Below are 23,284 nucleotides of genomic sequence, written 5' to 3' on the forward strand. Positions count from 1 at the left end.
GAGGAGGCTGAGGGGAGACCTCATTGCTCCCTACAGTTCCCTGAGAGGAGGCTGCAGTAAGGAGGGAGCTGGGCTCTCCTTCCAAGAGACAAGTGACAAAAGTGGAAATGTCTTCAAGTGGCCCCAGGGGAGGTTTGCTTTGGACATTAGAAGGAACTCCTTTCCTGAAAGGGTTCTCAAAGACTGGCACAGGCTGCCCAGGGAGGCGATTGAATGCCCATCCTTGTCGGTGTTTAGAGGACAAGAAAGAGGTGGTGCTGAGGGCCAGGGTTTGGCAGCAGCTTTGGTAGAATTGCAGAGTGGTTGGACTCAGTGAGCTGAAAGCTCTTTTCCAACCTAACCCATTCTGTGATTCCTGCTTTTATGGCACCTGGATTGTTTGCATGCAAGGGTTAGGTCTTCTCCTGGGGTCATTAGTCCTGAAGGCAGTTTGCAGTCATTTCTCTCTGGAGTCACAGGGCTGCTCTCATTGCCAGGCCTGCTAAAGGCAAAGGGGATCACAGCAAGGATCTGCAACCCTGCCACTGCTCTGGCTGCGCTCTAGAGGCAGCTTTGCCAGCAGCAAGGTGCATGCATGGCCCAGCTGGTGCCCCACTGCCTGTGGGGGGCACCCACAGGGACTATGGCCTCCCCCAAAGCACTGTGTGCCCTGTGCCCTGCAATGCCACACTGAGGGGCTGGACTCAGAGCAAAAGCCTGCTGACAGAAGGGAGAGGACCAGAGGTGCCAGCTGAGAAGTCAGGTTCTTTATTCAGTACTTTGGACTCGTACATCACCCCTGTGCCAGCTGACACCACTGCACACGCTCCTTGAACCCAAGGCCGAGTCCAGTCTCCTGCTGAAGGTGCTGGGAGTGAGATGGAAGCAGTCTGCTGAAGATTTGCTGTCATGAGCAGAGCTCAGAGGCCAGGAACAGGCTGTGTCCAGTGCTGGATTGCAGCAGTGCGTAGAGAATGGGTCAGTGACTCACGGCTGGTGCAGGCCTTCCTTAAATGCCTAGACCCAGGTCATCAGCATCTCAGGCAATGCTCTGCAGGGCTGCTGTGGAGCCTGTCCTCCCCCTGCAGCTGCGGGTTCCACTGTGGCATTGCTGTCAGCAGGGCTGGGGTTGCACTTAGGAGATGCCTGATACAGAACCACGGCAGCACTGGAGATGCCTGATACAGAACCACGGCAGCACTGGGAAGCCTGACGTGGGCTGAGGCAGCCTATCTGTGCTGCATGCCAAAGGCAGTCCCCTGGCAGCAGGACACGTCCCTGCCCATCAGGCCAGCAGTAGCAGCCAGAGCAGCAAAGCAAGGAGAATGCCAGGTCCCCAGGCCTGGCTGCTGAGGCTGGCAGAGCTGATCCCTTCTGGCTGATCTGACACTGCACAGCTCGGTGCAGGGTTGCTGCACACACCAAACGGGGCAGGCAGTGGAGTGCAGCAGCTGGTGCCACTGCTGGGACATGACCCTCAGCTCCACACCTGCAGGCAGGCAGTGTCTTCAATGCAGTCCCAACCCCTGGGAGAATGCAGGGAAGGCTCCATGGGTATGGCTTACAGCTGGTCATCCCTCCTCTTGCAGGAGGCACCCCAGGCAACATGGGATGTACTGGCAAGGAGATCATACTGGTGCCAGCCCCATGGCTCCCTAGCAGAGCACTCCAAGAAATTCCATCTCTGCTCATTCTCTACCAAGCCACTCACATCCCACCTGCCCTGCATTCTGGCCCTGACTCTCATCCTGCCTCATCCCTGCCCTCGTCACTCACTCACTCATTCTGCAGGCAAGGAAGGAAAGGGCATGGTGCCAATCAGCTATCTCAGAGGAGGTCTATGGAGCTTTATTGAGCTGCCCGTGGGGGCCCAGCTGCGGGCAGCCGGCAGGGGAGCAGCACTGCTAGGCCATGGTGACCGTCCGGCCGGAGCTGCGCGCTGCCGGGAAGCGCCGCCGGTTCCTCAGCCCAGAGAACCTCTCATCCAGCGTCAGGCTGGTCTGTGGGGAGAGGAGAGCCAGTCAGTCCCGTGGCCCGGGGCAGGGCACGGCCACACAGCACCCATGGATTAGAGCCCACGGGCCAGGACACTGCCAGTTAGTCACCACATCACTCAGCACACGGAGACACGGACCTCAGCGGGCTGGGACGCCTCCAAGCAGCACCCGGCCCCGAGGCACCAGGCATCCTTGGCATGAGCAGGAGCAAGCAGATGGCATTCCAGCACAAGGCATCAGGGACAACCAAACCGTCCAGGTAAGAAGGTGGAGGAAGATTTCTGACCTGCCCCCAGGGCCCTTGGGCCATATTTCTTTGGCACCAAGAAGGTCACCAAAGCACAGAGAGAGCAAAGCCTAGCAGCGCTCCCCCACAGGAGGAGCGAGGGGCACTGACAGTGCCAGGAGCACTCACGAGCAGCATCTCTCTGCTCTGAGCAAGCACATGGGCAGGCCAAGAGGGGCCAACCGAGTGTGGAAATCTGGGCTGAGTCTATAGTTGCTGAGCAGTCTTCTCAGGTGCCTTCAGTTCTGCGAGCAGCCCAGGCTGGCACAGCGGCAGGGCCTTCCGCCTGGGTTATGCTAGACAAAGCCAGCTGGCAGCCCCCGAAACCTGAGCGTGATGTTAACAGCTTAGTGGCAGGGCTGCTGCGGGGTGCAAGGTGCCTCCTGGCCCATCGACAGTCCTCTACCTGGTTGGCCATGGCACGGAAGTTGAATCTCAGCAGCACCCCCTTGGGCTGGGGTTTGGCCAGCCGCGGTGGGGGCCTCTGGCCTCGCAGGAACGGGCGCTTGTATCCAGGCCTAGGGAAAACACAGAGCTGCAGTCACTCCGGAGGCTAAAGCAGCTCACTGCCCATCACCTCCAAACCAGCAGGGACTAAAGGAGACACCTGCACATCCCACACATCCCATGGCATGCCTCACAGCAGCCTGGCTGAGTCGAAGGTTCCATGAGAGCAGCCAGACACACACAGTTCTGGCAGCGGGGACTAGGTCAAGTCAAGGCTATCATGGGGTGCTCTCAGTGTCAGGCCATGCCAAGTGCCCTCACCCACCCTTCTGAGTGCCAGGTCCCATAACTGCACCAGCTCAGCACAGGGGCAAAGCTGCCCCCTCCCAGCCTCTGTGCTCCTTTCACACAGCAAGCAAGCAGTGTCCCTCCAGGGTAGTGCACCCTGCATAGAGGTGACACTCCCCAGTGAGCACAACCAGCCACCTCCCAGGCACTGCTGATCTCTGCACTTCTCCTTACTCTGGATAACAAATGAGCTGCACAGTCACTACCATCTCCTTGCAGATGGACATGAAATTAATTGGCAGTGTGGTTCTGGGGGCAGGAAGGCGCTGCAGAGGGGCTTGGCCGGGCTAGATCAATGGGCTGAGGTTAGCTGTATGAGGTTTAACAAGGCCAGCTGCTGGGTCCTGCACTTGGGTCACAGCCTCATGAATGTTCCAGGCTTGGGGCAGAGAGACTGGAAACTGCCTAGCAGAGACAGACCTGAGGGTGCTGGTTAACAGCTGGCTGACTATGAGCCAGTGTGAGCCCAGCCACCAGAACCCTGACCTGGGTTAGCAACGGTGTGGCCAGCAGGAGCAGGGCAGGGGTTGTCCCTGGAGAGGCTGCCACACCTCAAGTACTGCCCAGTCTGGAGACTCTCACTCCAAGAAGGACATTGAGGGGCTGGAGCAGGTCCAAAGAAGGGCAACAAAGCTGGTGAGGGGGTTTGGAGAACAGGGCTGGTGAGGAACAGCTAAGGGAGCTGGGGTGTTTAGTGTGCAGAAGGCTGAGGGGAGACCTCCTTGCTCTCTACAGCTCCCTGCAAAGGAGGTTGCAGTGAGGCTGGTGTTGGCCTCTTCTCTCAAGGAACAAATGACAGGATGAGAAGAAATGGCCTGAAGCTGTGCTAGGAGAGGTTAGATTGAACATCAAGAAGAATTTCTTTACTGAAAGTGGTCAGGCATTGGAACAGGCTGTCTAGGGAGGTGGTGGAGATGCTGTCCTTGGACGTGTTCAAAAACCAAGGAGATGTGATGCTTTGGGACACAGTCTAGTGCTTGTGGAGCTGCTGGGTTGAAGGTTGGACTTGATGATCTTGGAGGGCTTTTCCAACCTTAGTGATCCTATCAGATATGCTAGACAGGGAAAGGGACGTCACTGGGTCTGGAACCACTCACTGGGCAGTAGGGAGGCTAAAGGGCTTTGCAGTGGCTCCTGGAGGCTCCCATCCCAGCGACCCCCCTCAGACACTTACGCGCCGCTCTGGCCCGCCTGGGGGTTAGCCACAGACACCGTCAGGACCGCTGCAGGACTGGGGTTCACCCTCCACCTGCCAAGACAGGGAGAAGCAGCCAGCTTTGACCCCAGCCTGGCAGCACACGGCGTGCTTGCAGGGTGCCTGTGCTCACCAATTACCTTCTCAGCCTCGCCGGTTTCGCTTCACCGTTAGCATCCATCTGCTGGGAAACAGATCAAAGGGAAGAAAAACCCAAACAGAACCATTAATTAGCTCTCAGAAACAAAGGATTCCTGCCCAGTGCTTCGTTTGGGGTATCTGAACAGCTCTTGCTTTTCATGCTGTCAAGAAATTTGCTAATTTGGGCTTTCCTGCTGGCTTCACTTCACCCTGCTTGTGCTGCTGTATAAGCTGCACGATTTACTTTCATCACCTTCCCAGTTTTTTTCTTTCAGTGGCCAAGGTATTAAGCTGCATTCAAGATTGCCTGTCCTGAACAAAACAGGAATGTAGTAATATTGCTAGGAATATATTCCTTGCTGAAGACACCCATCTCCCCCAGTTACTTTTGGAAGCAAAGACAGCATTGGGTAAAGGCCAGTGAAATGAAAAGCCAGCAGGATGAGGAGGGTGATTCTCTCTCTCTGATCTGCTTTCACTTGACCCCACCTACAGCACTGCATCCAGTTCTGGGGTCCCCAGTACAAGGACCTGCAGCTGTTGGAGAGGGTTCATAGGAAGACATAATCAGAGGACTGAAGAATCTCCCACTATGGGGACAGACTGAGAGAGTTGAGGCTGTTCAGTCTGGAGAGGGGAAGGGTCCAAGGAGACTTTAGAGCAGCCTTCCAGTATCTGAAGGGAGCCCCAGCAGAGCTGAGGAGGGACTTGTGACAAGGGCTTGGAGTGCCAGGATGAGGGACAATGGCTTGAGCTGGGAGAGGGGAGACTGAGAGTGGAGATGAGCAATAAACTTGTGAGAGTGAGGATGGGGAGACACTGGCACAGGTTGCCCAGGGAGGCTGTGGATGTCCCCTCCCTGGAGGTGTTGGAAGCCAGACTGGAGGAGGCCTTGAGTGATCTGTCCTAGTGGAGGTGTCCCTACCCACAGCAGGGGCTTGGAACCGGATGATCCTTAAGCTCCCTTCCAACCCAACCCACTCTGTGAATCTGTGGCAGGCTTGGCATCAGCAGCAGGCTGCAGAACAAGCTGACTGGATACTGACCCCTCTCTGCAAGTTGGCTTTGTAGAACCGCTGCTGCACGCGCTTCTGCTGGAAGACTGGCCCCCTGCTCAGCACAAGAGAGAGGAGAAGGGCAGAGGTGAGTATCTCCTGAGGGATAATGCCAGTGTGGTAGTACAAAGCAGCACGGGCAGCAAGTGAGGCTGTGTGTCACCAATTCAGCCCGGCAGGTTTTGCTGCCAGCAAACCACTGCAGAAGCACTTGTTTGCCTGCTCAAAGCAGACAGGTGTTTGTTCTGAGCTCTGCTCCTTACAAAAGCCATGGGGGGAGGGGGGAGAAACAGCAGAAAAAACCTGCTCTGAAGGCACCTCTGGAAGTCACCAGCGCCTGCTCTACTCAGACAAAGATGGGGTTGCTTCCTCTCCAGCTCAGAGAACACAGGGACTGTAACGTGACAGGCACCGAGGCTGTGCCCAGCACCTGGTAGCTCACCTTCATAGCTCCTGAGGTGGAGCTTCTGGGGGACAGACTCCCTCTCCTTGCCCATCCCTTATGGTTGGAGTCTCTATCTCCTGCCTCAGTGAAAGTAAATAGTACTTCCCCCTGCTGAAGCTTCCCCCAGAGTGACAAAGCTTAGCAGCAATGCCTGGTCACATTCCTCATGCTCTCTAAAACACCAGACCCAGCTCCTGCATTCTCAACCATCCCCACCAGGCTGCTTTACTCCCAGCTGCCTTCTTAACACCTCAGGGGTGTTTCCTCTCACCTCGCACCAGCACATGGCTACAGCCTCTCCCAGCTGGCACAGCCCAAGAGCAGAGCTCCACAGTTACAAAGGCTTTACCTTCTCCCCGAGGCCTGGGTGCTGGCAGCAGCTGCACCAAACCTCTTGGGGCCTGGGGGTGGTCGTGGCCGTCCCTCTGGCTGCCCACTGCTGCCGCTCTTGGCAAAGGCATCGCTGTTCTTCTTGTCCTGAAACAGCAGCAAGAGCTCAGCACCTGCCACCCCTGCCACAACCTCGCTGCACAAAGAGGGAGTGAGCACAGGAGGCGACATGCAGCTGTCCTGTCCTTTGCTGCCTGGGCGCCTCCCTGGCATTCTCTTTGGCTCTGCCTGCTGGGAAGCCCCCAGCGTGCAGGGTTGATGGCTGACACTGCAGCACTGCCCTCTCTGCTCTCAGAGGTGGAATCACAGAATTGTTTGGCTTGGAAAAGACCTCTAAAATCATTGAGCCCAACCACCAGCATAACATCACCATGTCCACTAAGCCATGCCCCCTGGTGCAACTTGAGGCCATTTCCTCTCATCCTGTCACCTGTTACAAGGCAGAAGAGCCCAACCCCCACCTCACTCCAACCTCCTCTCAGGGAGCTATAGAGAGCAATGAGGTCTCCCCTCAACCTCCTCTTCTCTACACTAAACAGCTCCAGTTCCCTCAGCTGCTTCTCCCCAGCCCTGTTCTCCAGACCCTTCACCAGTTTCCTTGCCTTTCTCTGGGCATGTCCCAGCACCTCAATGTCCTTCTTGGAGTGAGGGCCCAAAACTGAACCCTAGATGCAAGCTGTGGCCTCACCAGTGCTGAGTACAAGGGGACAATCACTGCCCTGCTCCTGCTGGCCACACTTGGGCTGACCCAGGCCAGGATGTTGGTGTCCCTCTTGGCCACCTGGGCACACACTGACCACATAGCTCTATGAGAGAGAGGTGGGGGGGGGGGTTGCTTTTTCTGCACAGCTGGAAATCCACTCAAGGAGAAGATCACATACACTCAGTTCAGCTTTTAAAACCCCACTCTGGTGGTTGTGTCACACTTAACAGCTGTGCCCTGGGGAATATAAGCAAGGCAGCCCTAAGCTAAGCATGGAAAATAAAGGACTGCAGTGACTCAGGTGTTGAGTGAGGCTGGGTATTAACAGAAAGCAATAAGCAGTTGCTAGGAGGCATAATTCTACACCAGCTTCCCTTTTGCAGAAATAAACCAAGTGGGAAGACTGTGGCAACACATCCCAGTCGGTGGGGAGTACCAGTGCTGGTGGCTGTCCCACAGAAGGAAGCAGGAGAGAGCCTGTGGCAGTTTGTGTAAGCACAGAAGGAACCACACTGCAGGAGGCTCTTCTGATGTGCTCCCTCCCTCAGGGCTTGCAGCAAGCCAGGTACATGTCCAGACAAAGGGTCAATGAGCACAAAGGCAGCTAAGCAAAGCTATAATGCTTGGTTTGTGTCAGATTTGCTCTCTCTGCACTCGTTTTTGGTTTTTGGCATTCCTGCACCATCAGAATGAAACATTCTTCCTGGCCTTGGGGGTCTCATGCCCAGGAACTGAGGCACACACACACTGATGGCTGAGAAGAGTCTATATACTGAAGCTAGGTGTTGAAACTAACACTGCTTGGTAGAGATATTCCAGCTGGAGATAAAAAAGAACATGGAAGGGACCGATTTTTAATCTATTTACAGAGCACTGGCACAGGCTGCCCACAGAGGTTGTGGAGTCTCCTTCTTTGGAGCCTTTCAAGGCCTGTCTGGATGTGTTCCTGTGTGACCTGAGCTACATTGTGTGGTCCTGCTCTGGCAGGGGGTTTGGACTCAGTGATGTCCTTGGGTCCCTTCCAACCCATAACATCTTATAAGCCTGTGAAGTGGTGGAATTCTCATCCCTGGAGGTGTTTAAGGCCAGGCTGGATGAGGCTCTGGCCAGCCTGATCTAGTGTGAGGTGTCCCTGCCCATGGCAGAGGGTTGGAACTGGTTGATCCTTGTGGTCCCTCCCGACCCTGACTGATTCCATGAGTCTGTGATTGTCTCCCTGTACTCCACACTGGTGAGGCCACACCCGCGGTAGTTAAGTTCAGGTTTGGGGCCCTCACTGCAAGGAGGACAATGAGGTGCTGCAGAAGGGCAAGGAAGCTGCTGGAGGGGCTGGAGAACAGGGCTGGAGAGGAGCAGCTGAGGGACCTGAGGGTGCTTAGCCTGAAGAAGAGGAGGCTGAGGGGACACCTCATTGCTCTCTACAGCTCCTGAAAGGAGGTTAAGGCCAGGTGGGGGTCAGGTTCTTCTCCCTAGTCTCAGGTGACAGAAGGAGAGGAAATGGCCTGAAATTGTGCCAGGGAAGGGTTAGGGTGGAGATGAGGCAAAATGTCCTCGGTGCAATAGTGGTCAGGGATTGGCACAGGCAGCCCAGGGAGGTGGTGGAGTCCCCATGCCTGGAAGTGTTGAAGAAACCTGTAGCCATGGCACTTGGGGAGATGGCTCAGTGGCCACAGTGGGGTTGGGTTGAGGGCTGGACTCAGTGATATTAGAAGCCTTTTCCAACCAAAATAACTCCATGAGTTATCTGTGATTTTCACCTTTTACACCAAGCCAGTTTAATATTAGCACCACTCAGAAAGCAGCTGTAAAAATTACTGTAATGCTGAACACAGCTTTCTCCTGCCCATGTCTCGAGTCTTAAAAATAACTCAAAACCCATCTGAAAACACTTCAGCACTTTCTTTTCTTGGATGTTTTTTGAGCAGAGACAAGAGCTAGACACTTACATTTGAAAAAGGGAAAGCTATGAATAAAAACCAAATGAATGTATTTGGCACTGAAGCATGTGGGCAATGCCTCACATTGTCCTGGGATCTGGGTCTCAGGGTGTGGAGAGGATATCCACTTGCTAGTGAAAAGTGTGTCTCTGAAGCCCTGGACTAGGAAGAGGAACAGAAACCCGTCATGGAGCAGGTCACCTTGAGTGCCACCACACAGCACCTACAGCATGGATCAGCCCCAGCCAGCATGGGTTTAGCAAGGGTAGGTCCTGCCTCATCAACCTGAGCTCCTTTTATGATCAAGTTCCTGCCTGGTGAGTGTGGGGCAGGTGTGAATGGAGTCTGCCTGGACTGCAGCAAAGCCTTTGGCACCCTCTGCCACAAGCAGCTCCTGGCACAGCTGGCAGCTCCTGGGTTGGGCAGAGTCACTCTGCTACGGGTCAAGAACTGGCTGAAGGGCAGGGCCCAGAGAGTGGTGGTGAATGGTGCCACATGCAGCTGGCAGCTGGCACTGGTGGTGTGCCCCAGGGACCACACTGGGCGCTTCTGTGCTCCACAACCTCCCTGGAGGTGTACAAGGCCAGGATGGATGAGACCTTGAGCCACCTGTTCTAGTGGGAGGTGTCCCTGCCCATGGCAGGGGGGTTGCAGCAGCTGATCTCTGAGGTCCTTCCCAACCTGAGCCACTCTGTGATTCTATGACCCCTACAGGCTGTTAGGGAAGGGCTGTGCCTGCCTTTCCCCCAGCTCTTGAGCTGATACCTGGCGATTCAAAGGGCTCACTCCACTGAAGGCAGCAGCTGCTTTTCTCCTGGGCCTGGGCATCATATTCCTGAATTGTCTCCGACTGAACTGTTGTTGTCCAAATCCTCTTCTGAAACCTTTAGGTCCTGTGAAAATAAATCTCTGGTTTTAGCACCCTTCAAAACCCCAGGTTAGGATCACAGTTTTGCCAGTGGATTACAGGGGCAACCAACTGTGCTATAGGAGTATCTACCTAAAGGGTGGTGCAAGAACCAAACCCATTTATTGCAGGAGAAGAAATTAATCTTGCAGAGTACTAATTAATTTCTCTTTCCTATTTTCTTGTCCTGTTGTAGGTAAGGCTGACAAAGACATGATTTGATTGGAGAGAATACAGAAAGGATCCCTAACAAAGGCAGGCATGCTCAGACCAGGAAACCTGTCAGTCTGCTGTCAGAGCTCTCTTTGCAGTGAATTAACTGTGAAAGGAAAATCCCTTTGGATACAGACATGCAAGCAGCTCCAGCACCCAGAGGCCAACAGGCAGCAGTCTGGAATAGATATGAACTCCCACATTAGAGCATTTGATAAGTGAAGAGTGGATCATAACTTTTATATATATATATATATTCATTTACAACTTGTTTATTTTAGCTTGACATAGGAAGAGTGGCTGTGAGAGAACTGAGGTTCAGCCTGCAGAAAGGAGGCTGAGAGGAGACTTTCTTGCTCTCCACAGCTCCCTGAATGGAGGTTGGAGCTAGGTGGGGGTTGGTCTCTTCTCCCTAGGAACAAGTAATAGAATGACAGCAAAGGGCCTCAAGCTCAGAGACCTCAAAGAGAGGTTTGGGCTGGACATGAGAAGAAACTCCTTCACTGAAAGGGTTGTCAAAGCCTGGTACAGGCTGCCTAAGGAGGTGGTTGCACATGCCTGAAGGTGTTTCAAAGAGGCAGAGCTGTGGTGCTGAGGGCCATGGCTTAGCCCCAGCATTGGCAGAGTGAGAGAATGGTTGGACTGGAGGATGTGAAAGGCCTTTTCCAACCAGGACAGTTCTTTGGCTCTACAGTCTTCCTTACTGCATGTACTGAACAAAGCAGCTCCTGCTGCTGGTTTCCACAACTGCACCCATGCTGCAAACACACCAACAGCCTCTCCTGCATTTAACATTTCCCCCTAAGCCAGTTTAGGGAGGTGGTGGAAGCCTCATTCCTGGAGGTCTTTAAGGCCAGGCTGGATGGAGCTCTGAGCAACCTGATCTAGTGTGAGATGTCCTTGCCCATGGCAGTGGGCTTGGAGTTGGATGATCCTTGAGGTCCCTTTCAGCTCTGACAACTCTGTGATTCTAAGTTTGCTGAAGTGTAGAGCTAGAGGAAAGCACTGTTGATGAAGGCACAGAGCATTAGAGCTTAATTACTCCACGTGATGAACTTCTGTAGTCATCAGAAGCAGACATTCTCCAAGTCTCTGTATCAGTGCAGTGTGCACACAGGCTCAGAGTGGTGCACAAACCAGGCAGGAATCAGCACATGGCAGAGGGCAGCAGCAGCATGGTGAAACTCAGGCTGCAGAGCAGAACCTCTCCGATGCAAACCACAGAGCAGCCAGACACAGGTTATTGATCCTGAGCCATTGATTCCTACAATTAATAATGACTTGCAGCAATTAGAAATGAAGTGTTGGGAGGCAGCAGTGATTAATGAGAGCCCCAGCCCTAGGGTGCAGCACTGGCCAGAGCCAGTGTGGGCTGCCGACACAACTGGAGATGATCTGAGCTGCTCTGGCTCTCAGACCCCACCTGACTGTGTCCCCAGTTCCTTTCCTCTTCCCTTCAACAATCATCCTTGGCTTGTCCCCTGCTTGCAGGCCACCAAACTTTTCAGCACAGCTCTGCTGCAGCCTGGAGAGGACACCTGTGCAGCAAGACAGACTGAGCTTAGCTGCCTTTCCTGGGTGCTTCATTGGTACCATGGCAGGGACTGGTGCAGAAGGGAGCCCTGACTAGCAAACCATCCCCCTGTCAGTCAGTTCACATTAAGGAGCCTCTGCTCAGCAGTGCACTCAGGCAGACCTTGGCAGGGCAAATAACCAATGACAAAGCCATCAAGCCTCCAATGGGTACCCTGTGTGCACCAGCTGGAGACTAAGGCCTGGCACTGTCATGTGTATCCTGAAGTGTGACATGTGGGAGATTCCACCTCTGCAGAAGGTGACTCTGCCTTGCTGAGGCTGCATAGGGAATAATGTATCCAGTTCTGAGCCCCTCAGTTCAAGAAGGACTTCAGGGAACTGCTTCAAAGAGTCCAGCACAGAGCCACAAAGATGCTGAAGGCAGTGGAAGATCTTCCTTACGAGGAGAGCCTGAGGGAGCTGGAGCTGGGAGCTTGGAGAGGTGACCTCATGAATGGTTATAAGTATGTAAAGGTGAGTGCCAGGAGGCTGGAGCCAGGCTCTGCTGGGTGATGCCCAACAACAGGACAAGGGGCAATGGTGGAAGCTGAGGCACAGGAAGTGCCATGGAAACATGAGGAGGAGTTTTGTCACTGTGATGGTGCCAGAAGCCTGGAACAGACTGACCAGGGAGGTTGTGGAGTCTCCTTCTCTGGAGATACTCGAGACCTGCCTAGATGTGTTCATGTGTGATCTGCTATAGGTGATTCTGCTCTGGCACAGGGTTTGGACTGGATGAGCTTTGGAGGTCACTTCCAACCCTTAACATGCTGTTGGTCTGTGTAGGTGCAGGCTCAGAGCCTGATGCTGAGCACACCTGGGTTAGCCAAAAGGTACCTCTGTCCTGCCTGGGAAGAAATCTCAATGTCTGACAGATTCATTTTCTGAGGAGATCTGAAATTCAAATTTCTTGCCATTGAAAATGATCTTTCCCCCAAGGGGGAGATGGTTTAAGCCATATTCAAGGAGGGATAACAGCACTTCACTGCTGTGAATTCTCTTGCTGGTTCAAGCAACAAAAGATCCTTCTCCACCCTCTGTCCTTACAGTGCTGGGCTCTTCTGGTGGTCATTTTGACCATGGTTCTCACATCTCAGCTTGGGAGGGACTATATTTCAGCAGGGACCAAATTGAAATGACCCTCTGATGATGACCATGGGCTAAATTCCCAGTCGTGCTGAGCTTCCCAAAGCTGCCACTGACATCAGCACCACACACCATGGTAGGGTTCTGCAGGGTCCAGGGGCACCTTAGGGCAGCCTTTCAGTACCTAAAGTGGGCTAGAAGAAGGCTGCAAAGGGATTGTCTGCAAAGGCCTGCAGTGACAGGAGGATGTGCTATGATTTGAAATGAGAGCAGAGCAGATTCAGATTGGATGTTAGGAACAAGTCCACTAACAGGAGGGTGGTGGAACACTGGAACAGGTAACCCAGGGAAGTGGTTGAGGCCTTATACCTGGAGATATTCAAGGCCAGCTTGGACAAGGCTCTGAGCAACCTGATCTAGTTAAGGATGTCCCTGCTGACTGCAGGGCGGTTGGACTGGACGACCTTTGGAGGTCCCTTCCAATCCAAACCATTCTATGAGGCAGGGATGAATTAAGACTCAGTTAAATGCTTAGAAATACTAAACTTAGCAGAAACAATTCTACAAATGAACAAGAAAAGATCTTCTAAGGAAGAGCTAAAATGTCCCCACTTTGATTTATTTGACTCTGCACGCAGCAGCTGCCTGAGCAGGGGAAGAATATCAAAGCCTGTGTTTTTGACAGAAAAATCTCAATGTGCAAAGGGCAATTACCACCATTCTGTTTGATTCCTGCTAAAGCAATATGTAGTGGAGACCAAGAACAGGAGAGTGGGAGGCAGATCAGAGACAAGCCAGGATTGCTCCCAGCATCCTGTCCTGGCACTCTGAAGGAAGACTGCGAAGAGATTGCAGCAAAACGTCACTAAACTCTTCAGTGAGGTGATTTAGCAGGCATTAAAAGGCAAAAAAAAAAAAAGCAGAATTTTGATAGAGCAGAATTTTTGCTGCATTTTGTGCAGCAGCTCACGTTGGGTTTGTAGATAAGAGGCAGTGGAACCAAGCAGATTAGTGTGTGATCAGTCGGCATTGTGAACAAACCTCCCCATCAAAACAGCGCGGCTGGCAAAAGTGACAAATTAGCTCCAATAACTGAGCTATCAAAGACATTTACTGAAGAGGTAATTTAAGGGTGCTCTGGGGACAAAAAAAAAAGGAGAGGATTAGGATAAGGCATAATTAAAATATGCAAAGCCAAATGGGAATAGAGAATAGATATTAAGTCGCTTTGAATTAGTAATTCAGAAAAGGGAGGAAGGGAGCGAGAGGGATGAATTTATGCTCTGAAAGGGCCCTGATATTCCATTGTGTCAGAGAGAAAAGCTATTCAGAGCCCGAGGACATCTTATGCACACACAGGCATTAGGCAGGAGGAGGACTGAAGAGCTGGATTTTGTGACACAAATGTGTTCCACCGCCCCAAGGAGCTCACCTACCTTGCAGATTCCTCTGCGTCCAGGCGCGGAACCGGGGCCGCCCATACCCGTATGCCAAGTTTCTGTTCTTCACCAGCTGCCTTTGCCCATCTCCTGTGGTGCTGGCATCTGTTTGCTCATTCCTGTGGCGTTTTATGATGTCATCTAGACCAAAATGGCAAAAGGAAAACACATTAACCCTGCTCTTTCGACCAACAGTGATTCCCACTTTTGGTGCCTGCGATTGGAGAGCTGGGGCTGGTTTTGCCTGGAGGAGGCTGAGGGAGATCTGATCAATGTTTACAAATATCTAAGGGGTGGGGGTCAGAAAGATGGGGCCAGACTCTTCTCAGTGGTCCCCAGTGATAGGACAAGATGTACAAGGCACAAATTTGAGCACAGGAAGTTCCATCTAAACATGAGAAGGAAATTCTTGGCTTTGAGGGTGGCAGAGCCCTGGAGCAGGCTGCCCAGAGGCCGTGGAAGTCTCTGAAGACTTTCAAGGCTCACCTGGACATGTTCCTGTGTGACCTGCTTTAAGTGGTCCTGCTCTGGCAGAGAGGTTGGACTCAATGACTTAATAGGTCCTTTCCAACTCCCATCATTCTGTGATAATTGTCCACAGTGAAAATGGAGTTTGTGGTTCTGTAATCTGCACTAGATGGACAACAATTGATGAAGCTTAGCTCTGAAAGTGTAGGATCAACTGACTCAGCTCCTGCAGGCTGGAGATTAGAGTGCAGCAAATCAGTTCAGAATGTGCTGCCATCCAGCACCTATCTACCATGTGCAGGGCAGATTTCAGCCCCATGTCCCATCTGGCAGATGCCCCATGAATATGTCTTGCAGGGACAGCAGGCACTCAGTGTGGGGCAGAGCACATTTCTCGAGAAGATCTGAACTGGGGAGACTGTGACAAAGGTGGTCAGGGCTGGGAGAATGGTCAGAAGCACCCACGGGTGTGCCTGCATTGTAACGGCTGCTCCAAGGGCTCCCCCTGCCCTGCGTGGGACACTGGCACTGCCCCTTGCAGAGGATGTGTTCCTAATGGATAGCAGCACACACACAAGTCAAGTGTCCTGCAGACACAAGTGGGATCAATGTGCCCCTGGTGCCTACATGTGCAAAGGGGAGAAGCTAAAGCTTGCTGCAAGGAGGGCTGCAATTGATGGCTGCAGGGAAGGAAAGCTCACTTGTACCAGGCAGCTGTCAGGAGAGGGGATGTCATCGTCCTGCAAAGACTCATGGCTCACCAAGAGGCTGCAGGATGGTTTCCTTTCAATTCCCATCTCCTGAAGTCAGCTGCCTGCTTGTCTTTGCTCAGTGCTTTAAAAAGACAGAGCAAGCTTCTAGCCCTTCCTGCTCTGAGATGAAGCTTGAAGCCATCAACCTGTAGGGCTCAAAAAGCAGCAAAGCAAACGGACACAAGAAGTGCAGTGAACACCAGCAGCACCTTTGTTATTTTAAGTTCCACAGTCTTCAGGACCTGACCCTTCATTTTCTGACTCTCTGGGGTAGGTGCTCCTGATCAAGAACCTCTTAGCCTCTGCCACTGTCTGGTGAAGCAGAGAGGGAGAACATCCCAGTTACAGAAGGACCACACAGGGGATGCCTGCTCTCCTCTGCAGTGCTTGGGTTCTGCCATACAGACCTGTCTGCACTGCACCTAAGGAACCAGCCCTCGTGCTCGACAAGGAGCACATTGATCTGATTTCCAGGCTTGCCCTGCTGCCAGCAGCAGTAAGGTGCAATGGGAACCCTGCACAGCTCTCTGCAACCAGCCAGCTCCTGTGCTGCTGCTGTACCAGTGTTGGCACCAGGTACCTCAAACCTCTAAGTACCCTTCATGGCCCCGCCACAGAAGGGCTATAAACCAGCAGCAAAACGGACCTGGGATGTCCTGCCAATGTCCCAGAGCTCACTTCACCCAACCTTCTTCTTAGGCAGCTCTGAAAATGTACTCTGCTGAGCTGTTCAAAGAACTGCATGATGTTTGTCACCTTCTTTGCAAGACACCAGCCATGAGCGCAGTTCCCAAGGCTTGCATGACATGATCATCTGGTATCCCTATGATTTTAAGCACTTTGGGTTTGAAACTGCATTAGTAGCACTGAGAAGATGACATCAAATTTCTCACAGGGATGTTCTGCTGCTGTGCTTCACCAGCTCAGCCTTGGCCAAAGCATCCCAGGTGCTGCCCTAGCTGCACACGCCCTAAGCTGCACTGAAGTGCTGTGCTTCATGACAGAGAGGGCAGAAGCAGAAGTGATGATCCAGCTGCAGCCTCCAGAACACACCTGACAGGATTCTGATAGCTCATGCCCACTCTGAACTAGTTTTTCACCCTTGAAAAGACAGCACTGGAAGTCAAGGTACCTAGACCATGTCCAAACTACTTCTAGATGCAGAGGTCTACTACGAAACAGCTCAAAGCCTCTCAGCTCTCAAGGAGCTGGTGTGAAATTAAGGGAGTCTTATTCAAGCTGTTGTGATAAAGAGGAAAGGCAAAGGGATATGCCCTCATTAATCCAAATTTTCCAACAATTTCTCCCTTCAACCTCAAACATTACAGACAATATTTACCAAGTAATAACTCTAACAGCCTAGCAAGGGCAGATCTGCCCAGATCAGGCCTTTGGCCAGTCAGAGCCTACTCCAGCTCGTGAATGAATCACTAGAGGGGAAGCAGAGATGTTCCATTAGCTCTCAGTGGCACTTATCAGGGGCAGCACATCATACCTCCAGTGCTTCCCACTTGTCATTTCCTATCAAGAGACTCCTGGGTCCAAATGAACACAAAGCCCAGGGACAACACACGAGAGCATATGTAAGAATGGGGTGCGTGACTGCTTTTGTGATTCCTCTCTGCAGCCTGCCACGAGGAGAGCACAGGGCAATGAGCACACAACGTTCTTAGCTAAGTGTGCCTCTGGGACATGTGCTATTTGGGGCACAGGCTGCTCTGAAGCACACCTGCAGCATCCCTGCTTGCTCTGCGGGAGAGTGGACAGCAGCATGCAAGGGAGAGGTACCCATAGTGCAAGGAAGAGCTCTCTGAGAATGGAGAGGAGATGAATGCTCAGGTGCCCAGCCTGCCACCTCTCTTTTTTTGTTTGGCTTTCAGTTGTTTCCTTGGCTTTTGCACCCATCCATACCATATGAGTACTGCCTGAGGATGGAAGGCATCCTCAGAGGTCACTTAAGGAATCCCTATGCCCTCAAGACAGAATTAGAGCTATCAGAGCAGCTTTAGAGTTAACTCCTGCAGCGTCCTGAGACTGCAAACTCAAGTAAGGCCCAGCATGTCTGAAAGCACAGAAAAGAAGAACCTGATGGTTAAAGTAGCAGTTCTGCACCTTGACTCTTCCAGCTCTCTCTTCTGCCCTGAGTAAGGTGTAGTATGGATTGACTGTGGAGGTGGACTACAGGAGGTGTGACCAAGTCTGTCACTTTGCTCTGGTGAGACCTCACCTGGAGTACTGCATCCAGGCCTGGAGCCTTCAAACCAGGAAGGACATGGAGCTGATGGAGATGGTCCAGAGGAGCCCACGAAAATGACTGGGGAGTTGGTGCACCTCTGTTAAAAGGGCAGGCTCGGGGAGCTGGGGGTGTTCAACCTGAAGAACAGGAGGCTCCTGGGACACCTAATAGTGAACTTCCAGTACCTGAAGGGGACTACAGGAAGGATGGAGAGGGTCTGGTTATAAAGGCCTGCAGGGACAGGATGAGTGCAATGGCTTCATACTAGAGAAAAGTAGATTTAGGTTGGGTGTTAGGAACAAATTCTGCACCATGAGGGTGCTGGAACACTACAGCAGGTGGCTGAGGCCCCATCCCTGGAGATACTCAAGGTGAGGCTCAACAGGGCTCTGGGCAACCTGATCTGGTGGAGGATGTCCCTGCTGAGTGCAGAGGGGGTTGGACTGGATGAGCTTTGGAGGTGCCTTCCAACCCAGCCCATTCTGTGATGCTGCAAAGCACCAAGGGAGAGCAGAAGTGAAGGGAGTACGGCAGGGCAACAAAAAGAAAATGGGCATGGAGCACTGTGGGGAAATCCAGCGACAAAGGAGGGGCCCAAGCCTGTGCTAAATGCTCACAGCACCAATGCAGCAGGGCGTGTCGACCACTCAAAGGCAACACTTTGAGTTTGCAGTGGAAAATGTTTGCCAAGTGGGACACTGAGGTGCTGGGGCATGTCCAGGGAAGGGCAACAAAGCTGGAGAACAGGGCTGGGGAAGAGCAGCTGAGGGAGCTGGGGGGAGTTAGTGTGGAGAAGAGCAGGCTGAGGGGGGACCTCAGTGCTCCCTGCAGCTCCCTGGAAGGAGGTTGCAATGAGGTGGAGGTTGGGCTCTGCTCTGTAGTACCAAGTGAGAGGACGACAGGAAATGGCCTCGAGTTGCACCAAGGGAGGTTTAGTCCGGACATGAAAAAAGACTTCTTGACTGAAAAGGTTCTCATAGAGTGGCACAGGCTGCCCGGTGAGGTGGCTGAATTCCCATCCCTGGTGGTGCTTCCAAGAGGCAGAGCTGTGGCGCTGAGGGCTACGGTTTAGCCCCAGCCCTGACAGCGTTAAAGAACGGTTGGACTCAACGCCTTTTTCCAACCGCAACCATTCTATGACAGCGCTCTGCTATTCCTGACCAGAGCTCATTGCTGGGAATGAACGACACAAGCTTCCAGTGCAGCAGCTGACCCGATGCTGCTGAACTTCGCTTCCACCGCAGAGCTGTCAACACGGTCACGGCCGAGCGCCGGAGCCCAGGCGGCCGGAGCGGGCGGAAGGGCAGCAGCTTGCGCGGCGCTGCCGTGCCCGGCGCCAGGGAATGCGGGCACAGGGGCAGCGGCTATAAATAGCCCGAGGGCTCTCAGCAGCGGGCTCCCGGCGTCGGCCTGCTCCACCCGGGGGCCGCCAGCCGGGCACAGAGGGGCTTGGAGCCGGCATTCCTCCTTCTCGGTTCCTTCGTCGCCTCCGCTTCCCTTCCCTGCCCTGCCCCGTCCCCTTCCTCCGGAGCCGGGGCAAAACAGCGCTGCGAGCGAGGGCCACATGCACCCCTCGGCCCGCTCCTGCCCGCCCCGCCCCAGCGCACAGCAAGCCCCGGGGACGGGGCCGGCCCCGCCGGGCGCACCGAGCTCCGCGCCGGAGCCCCTTCAGCGCGCCCAGCCCAGCCCCGCCGCCCCCCGCCCCGGCAAGGGCCCTCGCCCCGCCGGACCTACCCAGGGACATGTCAATCTCCTCCGCACCCTGCTGCGGCTCCGCCGCGGGGTCCGCTCCCGCCTGCGGCCCCGCCGCCTCCATGGGCTCCGAGCGCGCACTGCCGCCGCCCCTGTCCCACTGCGCCTGCCCGGAATGCGCCGGCACCCAGCCCCGGCAGCGAGCCTCGGCACCCCGCCCGGCCGCCTCTGCCCCGGCACCCACCCAGCACCCTGCCCCTGGCACCCAGGCACCCGCTGTCTTCCCGAGCTGACCGCCTCGGCATGCAGGCTGCGGGCAGAGTGGCAGGGAAGGGCCCGGGTGTGCATGATGACAGCCACTGAATATGAGTCAGGATGAGCCCAGGTGGGCAAGAAGGCCACCAGCATCTTGGCCTGGATCAGCAATGGTGTGACCAGCAGGAGCAGGGTGCGGATTGTCCCCCTGTACTGCGTACCGGTGAGGCCACAGCTCCTTCAGTTTCGGGGCACTCAGCCAAGAATGACATTGAGGGGCTGGAACAGGTCCAGAGAAGGGCAACACAGCGGGGGAAGGATCTGGAGAAGAGGGCTGGAGAGGAGCAGCTGAGGGAGTCTTTGCTGTAAAAGTGGTCAAGGACTGGAACAGGCTGCCCAGGGAGGTGGTGGAGTGGCCGTGCCTGGAGGTGATGAAGCAAAGCCTGGCTGGGGCACTTAGTGCCATGGTCTGGTTGGTTGGGCAGGGCTGGGTGCTAGGTTGTGCTGGCTGAGCTTGGAGCTCTCTTCCAACCTGCTTGCTTCTATGAGGTGAACAGCATGGGGTTTTCCTTACAGTTTTAGGTAATAGGTGTTCTGAAATACCCTTCCACCTCCATCTCAGAACACAGGCTGCATGCTCTGGGCTTCTGTTACCAAGGCAGTGTCTTTTTCTTGCACTTCAAATAGGAGACAAATTTCTGCGTGCAAATAAATCAGGGCAGAGATCGCCGCCTGGTATGTGTAGAGCTCTTAGCAAGGTCAAGTGCTTCTGGGAGTGTTGGCTCAGGAAAGTGTTCTTTCCTGAAAGAACAGAACAGAAATGTTGAGAAGGCAACACCCAACCGTAGCCACCTTTGGCAACGGCGCCGCAGGGTGAGCGTGAAGGCATTTTCATGTGCCACGTTAGGAGCTAAGGTCTCGATGCACAGTTTGCAGTGTTCTGTGACATGCAAAGGTGCTCTAGGGGTGCTGCTGCTCTCTGGGGAGTCTTGGCTCTAATGGCTGCCGTGGAGGCAGGCAATTCATGTGGCCAACTCAGGAACTATAAAGATAGAGTTATTTTCCTGAACATCTCTGCCCCCACACTATACCCAGAACTAGTTTAGGTTTGTTTACAGGCTCTAATTCAACCTGGGATTCTTCAAAAGGATGTTATGGACAAATGGAGAGGTTTAGGAAGTCAGGAAAGGGAGAAGGCTAAGCTACAAACACAGCCTGACCCCACTATCAATCAGGCTGAGCAGGAGCGCAGCAGGCTTTGCTCATGGAGGTGAGATAGGAAATTGGAGATGATCCTTTGCTGGATTCCTCTGCTCCGCTGCCTTCCTGAGCTGCAAGCAATATCCAGTAGTGTAGATCTGCAGGTCAGGAGCCCAAGGTGAGTGGCAAAGCTGCCACACTCAGAAATGTCTCTGGGCACAGCTGCCACAAGCCAGGGATTGGTGGAAAGGTGCTGCCTCAGCAGCCATAGGGGAGAGCCAAAAACTGCTGGGGGCCCCCAGTCCAGAAGGCAGGCAGGAAGTTGGCTGCTGTATGGTCTGAGGGCCATAGGTGCTGTAGCTGGGGCCTTGGTGCCTCCAGCAGCTCTCTGCAATGGACCCCAGGGACTGCCAAGCTTGCAAGTTTGCACAGAATGGTGCAGAAGTGAGGAGAAGCAGCCAAAGGCAGGGACAGTGTCAAACCCAGAGCCAGGGACTCTGGCAAGGTGGGGACTCTGGCAAGGCAGGAGCTCTGTCCAGGTGGGGGCTTTGCCCAGTCAGGGGCTCTTCTTCTGTGGCTGCTTGCCTGGCAGCAGAACCCAACCCCACCTGGCTACAGCCTCCCTGCAGGCAGCTGCAGACAGCAATGAGCTCTGCCCTGAGCCTCCTCTGCTGCAGGCTGCACACCCCCCAGCTCCCTCAGCCTCTCCTCACAGAGCTGTGGTCCAGGCCCCTCCCCAGCCTTGCTGCCCTTCTCTGGACACCTTCCAGCACCTCAACATCTCTCTGCAATGGAAGACCCCAATGTGCCCAGTTCTGGGCTTCCCAGTTCAAGAGGGATAGGGAACTGGAGAGAGTGCAGTGCAGGACCATGAAGATGCTAAGGGAACTGGAGGAAAGGCTGAGAGACTTGGAGCTGTTTAGCCTGGAGAAGAGCAGCCAGAGAGGGGATCTTATTGATATCTATAAATATCTGAGGGGTGTGTGTCAAGAAGCAGGAGCCAGGCTCACTTTAGGGGCAATGGACACAAACTGGAACCCAGGAACTTCCGCCTCAATGTTAGGACAAAATTCTGTGATGTGAGGGTGCTGGAGCCCTGGAGCAGGCTGCCCAGAGATGATCACAGGCTCACAGGATATCAGAGGTTGGAAGGGACCCAAAAAGATCATCAGGTCTAACACCCTTGCCAGAGCAGGACCACACAATCTAGCTCAGATGGACACATCTAGACAGGCCTTGAAAGTCTCCAGAGTCTCAGCCTTTACTCACCAGGCAGTGCCCTCCAGCCCCCTCATCATCCTTGGAGCCCTCCACTGGACCCTCTCCAGCAGATCCCTGTCCCTCTTCAACTGGGGAGCCAAATACTGAAGGCAGTATTCAAGATGAGGTCTCACCAGGACAGAGTAGAGGGGAAGGAGAACCTCCCTTGATCTGCTGGAGACACTTTTTTTAATAGGCCAAGATCCCATTGGCCTTCTTGGCCACAAAGGCACATTGCTGTGCCATGGATGTTCTCCCAGGTCCCTCTCCACAGGGCTGCTCTCCAGCCGATCACCTCCCAACCTGTACTGCTGCAGTTTATTATTCCTGAGAGGTTGTAGAGTCTCCTTCTCTGGGGACTTTCAAGACTTGTCTGGATGTGTTCCTGTATGATCTGCCCTGGTTGACCCTGCTCTGTCAGGGTGGTTGGACTCAATGATCTCTGGAGGTCCATTAAAACCCCTGACATTCTGTCATTCTGTGATTCTATGAAAAGGCTTTAAGAGGTAGAACCTCTTCTAAAGCACAATCCCCCTGCACTGAAGAGGACTGCAGGTGTCTGGTGAGCACACCTAGAATGAACTTAGAATCATAGAATCAGTCAGGGCTGTAAGGGACCACAAGGAGCAGCCAGTTCCAACCCCCCTGCCATGCCCAGGGACACCCTACCCTAGAGCAGGCTGCACACAGCCTCAGCCAGCCTGGCCTCAAACACCTCCAGCCATGGGGCCTCAACCACCTCCCTGGGCAACCCATGCCAGCCTCTCACCACTCTCATCATGAACAACTTCCTCCTCACCTCCAGCCTCACTCTCCCCACCTCCAGCTTTGCTCCATTCCCCCCACTCCTGGCACTCCCTCACAGCCTAAAAAGTCCCTCCCCAGCTTTTCTGTAGCCCCCTTCAGATCCTGGAAGGCCACAAGAAGGTCACCTGGGAGCCTCCTCTGCTCCAGACTGCACAGCCCCAACTCCTTCAGTCTGTGCTCACAGCAGAGCTGCTGCAGCCCTCTGAGCATCCTCCTGGCCCTGCTCTGGACACTCTCCAGCATCTCCACAGCCCTCTTGTCCCAGGGGCTCCAGAGCTGGATGCAGGACTCCAGGTGGGATCTCAGCAGAGCACAGCAGAGAGGGAGAATCCCCTCACTGGCCCTGCTGGCCACACTTCTGCTGTAGCCCACAAAGAGCAGGGGTTACTCTGGGGCACTGAGCCTTTCAACTCATCAGGTGCACTTGCCACATAATCAAGCCTCAAGAAGCTCTAGAAGGCATTAGCTAAA

The 23,284-nt window shown here is 54.0% G+C and overlaps 1 protein-coding gene across 3 annotated transcripts; it reads right to left on the reverse strand.

Moving 5' to 3' along the window:
• Nucleotides 1-731: 731 nt before the first annotated feature.
• Nucleotides 732-19,450, reverse strand: LOC135183846 (UAP56-interacting factor-like). 3 transcript variants are annotated; one of them, XM_064159092.1, is made up of 9 exons: nt 19,334-19,450; nt 14,141-14,284; nt 9,689-9,816; nt 6,243-6,370; nt 5,440-5,503; nt 4,393-4,436; nt 4,232-4,306; nt 2,669-2,780; nt 732-1,979 (listed from the first exon to the last, which is right to left on the reverse strand). In XM_064159092.1, exons 1-9 carry the CDS (start codon nt 19,413-19,415, stop codon nt 1,884-1,886), a joined length of 873 nt encoding a protein of 290 aa, XP_064015162.1. In that variant the 5' UTR covers nt 19,416-19,450; the 3' UTR covers nt 732-1,883. The 3 variants fall into 3 exon arrangements, with proteins under 3 accessions (XP_064015162.1, XP_064015161.1, XP_064015160.1); XM_064159091.1 differs by having other exon boundaries at nt 1,807-2,780; nt 4,393-4,433; XM_064159090.1 differs by having other exon boundaries at nt 1,807-2,780.
• Between the last annotated feature and the right edge of the window lie 3,834 nt (nt 19,451-23,284).

This window comes from Pogoniulus pusillus, chromosome 19 (assembly GCF_015220805.1).
Source record: "Pogoniulus pusillus isolate bPogPus1 chromosome 19, bPogPus1.pri, whole genome shotgun sequence".
Taxonomy (NCBI): Eukaryota; Metazoa; Chordata; class Aves; order Piciformes; family Lybiidae; genus Pogoniulus; species Pogoniulus pusillus.

What these genes read in the sequence shown, in the direction of transcription:
- LOC135183846 (XM_064159090.1), bottom strand. Translation starts at nt 19,415, where the DNA reads ATGGAGGCGGCGGGGCCGCAGGCGGGAGCGGACCCCGCGGCGGAGCCG. An exon ending in ACCCAGGCCTCGGGGAGAAG is followed by an intron (nt 5,504 to 6,242) that starts GTAAAGCCTTTG and finishes TGTGCTGAGCAG; the next exon opens with GGGGCCAGTCTTCCAGCAGA. An exon ending in AAGCCAACTTGCAGAGAGGG is followed by an intron (nt 4,437 to 5,439) that starts GTCAGTATCCAG and finishes TCTGTTTCCCAG; the next exon opens with CAGATGGATGCTAACGGTGA.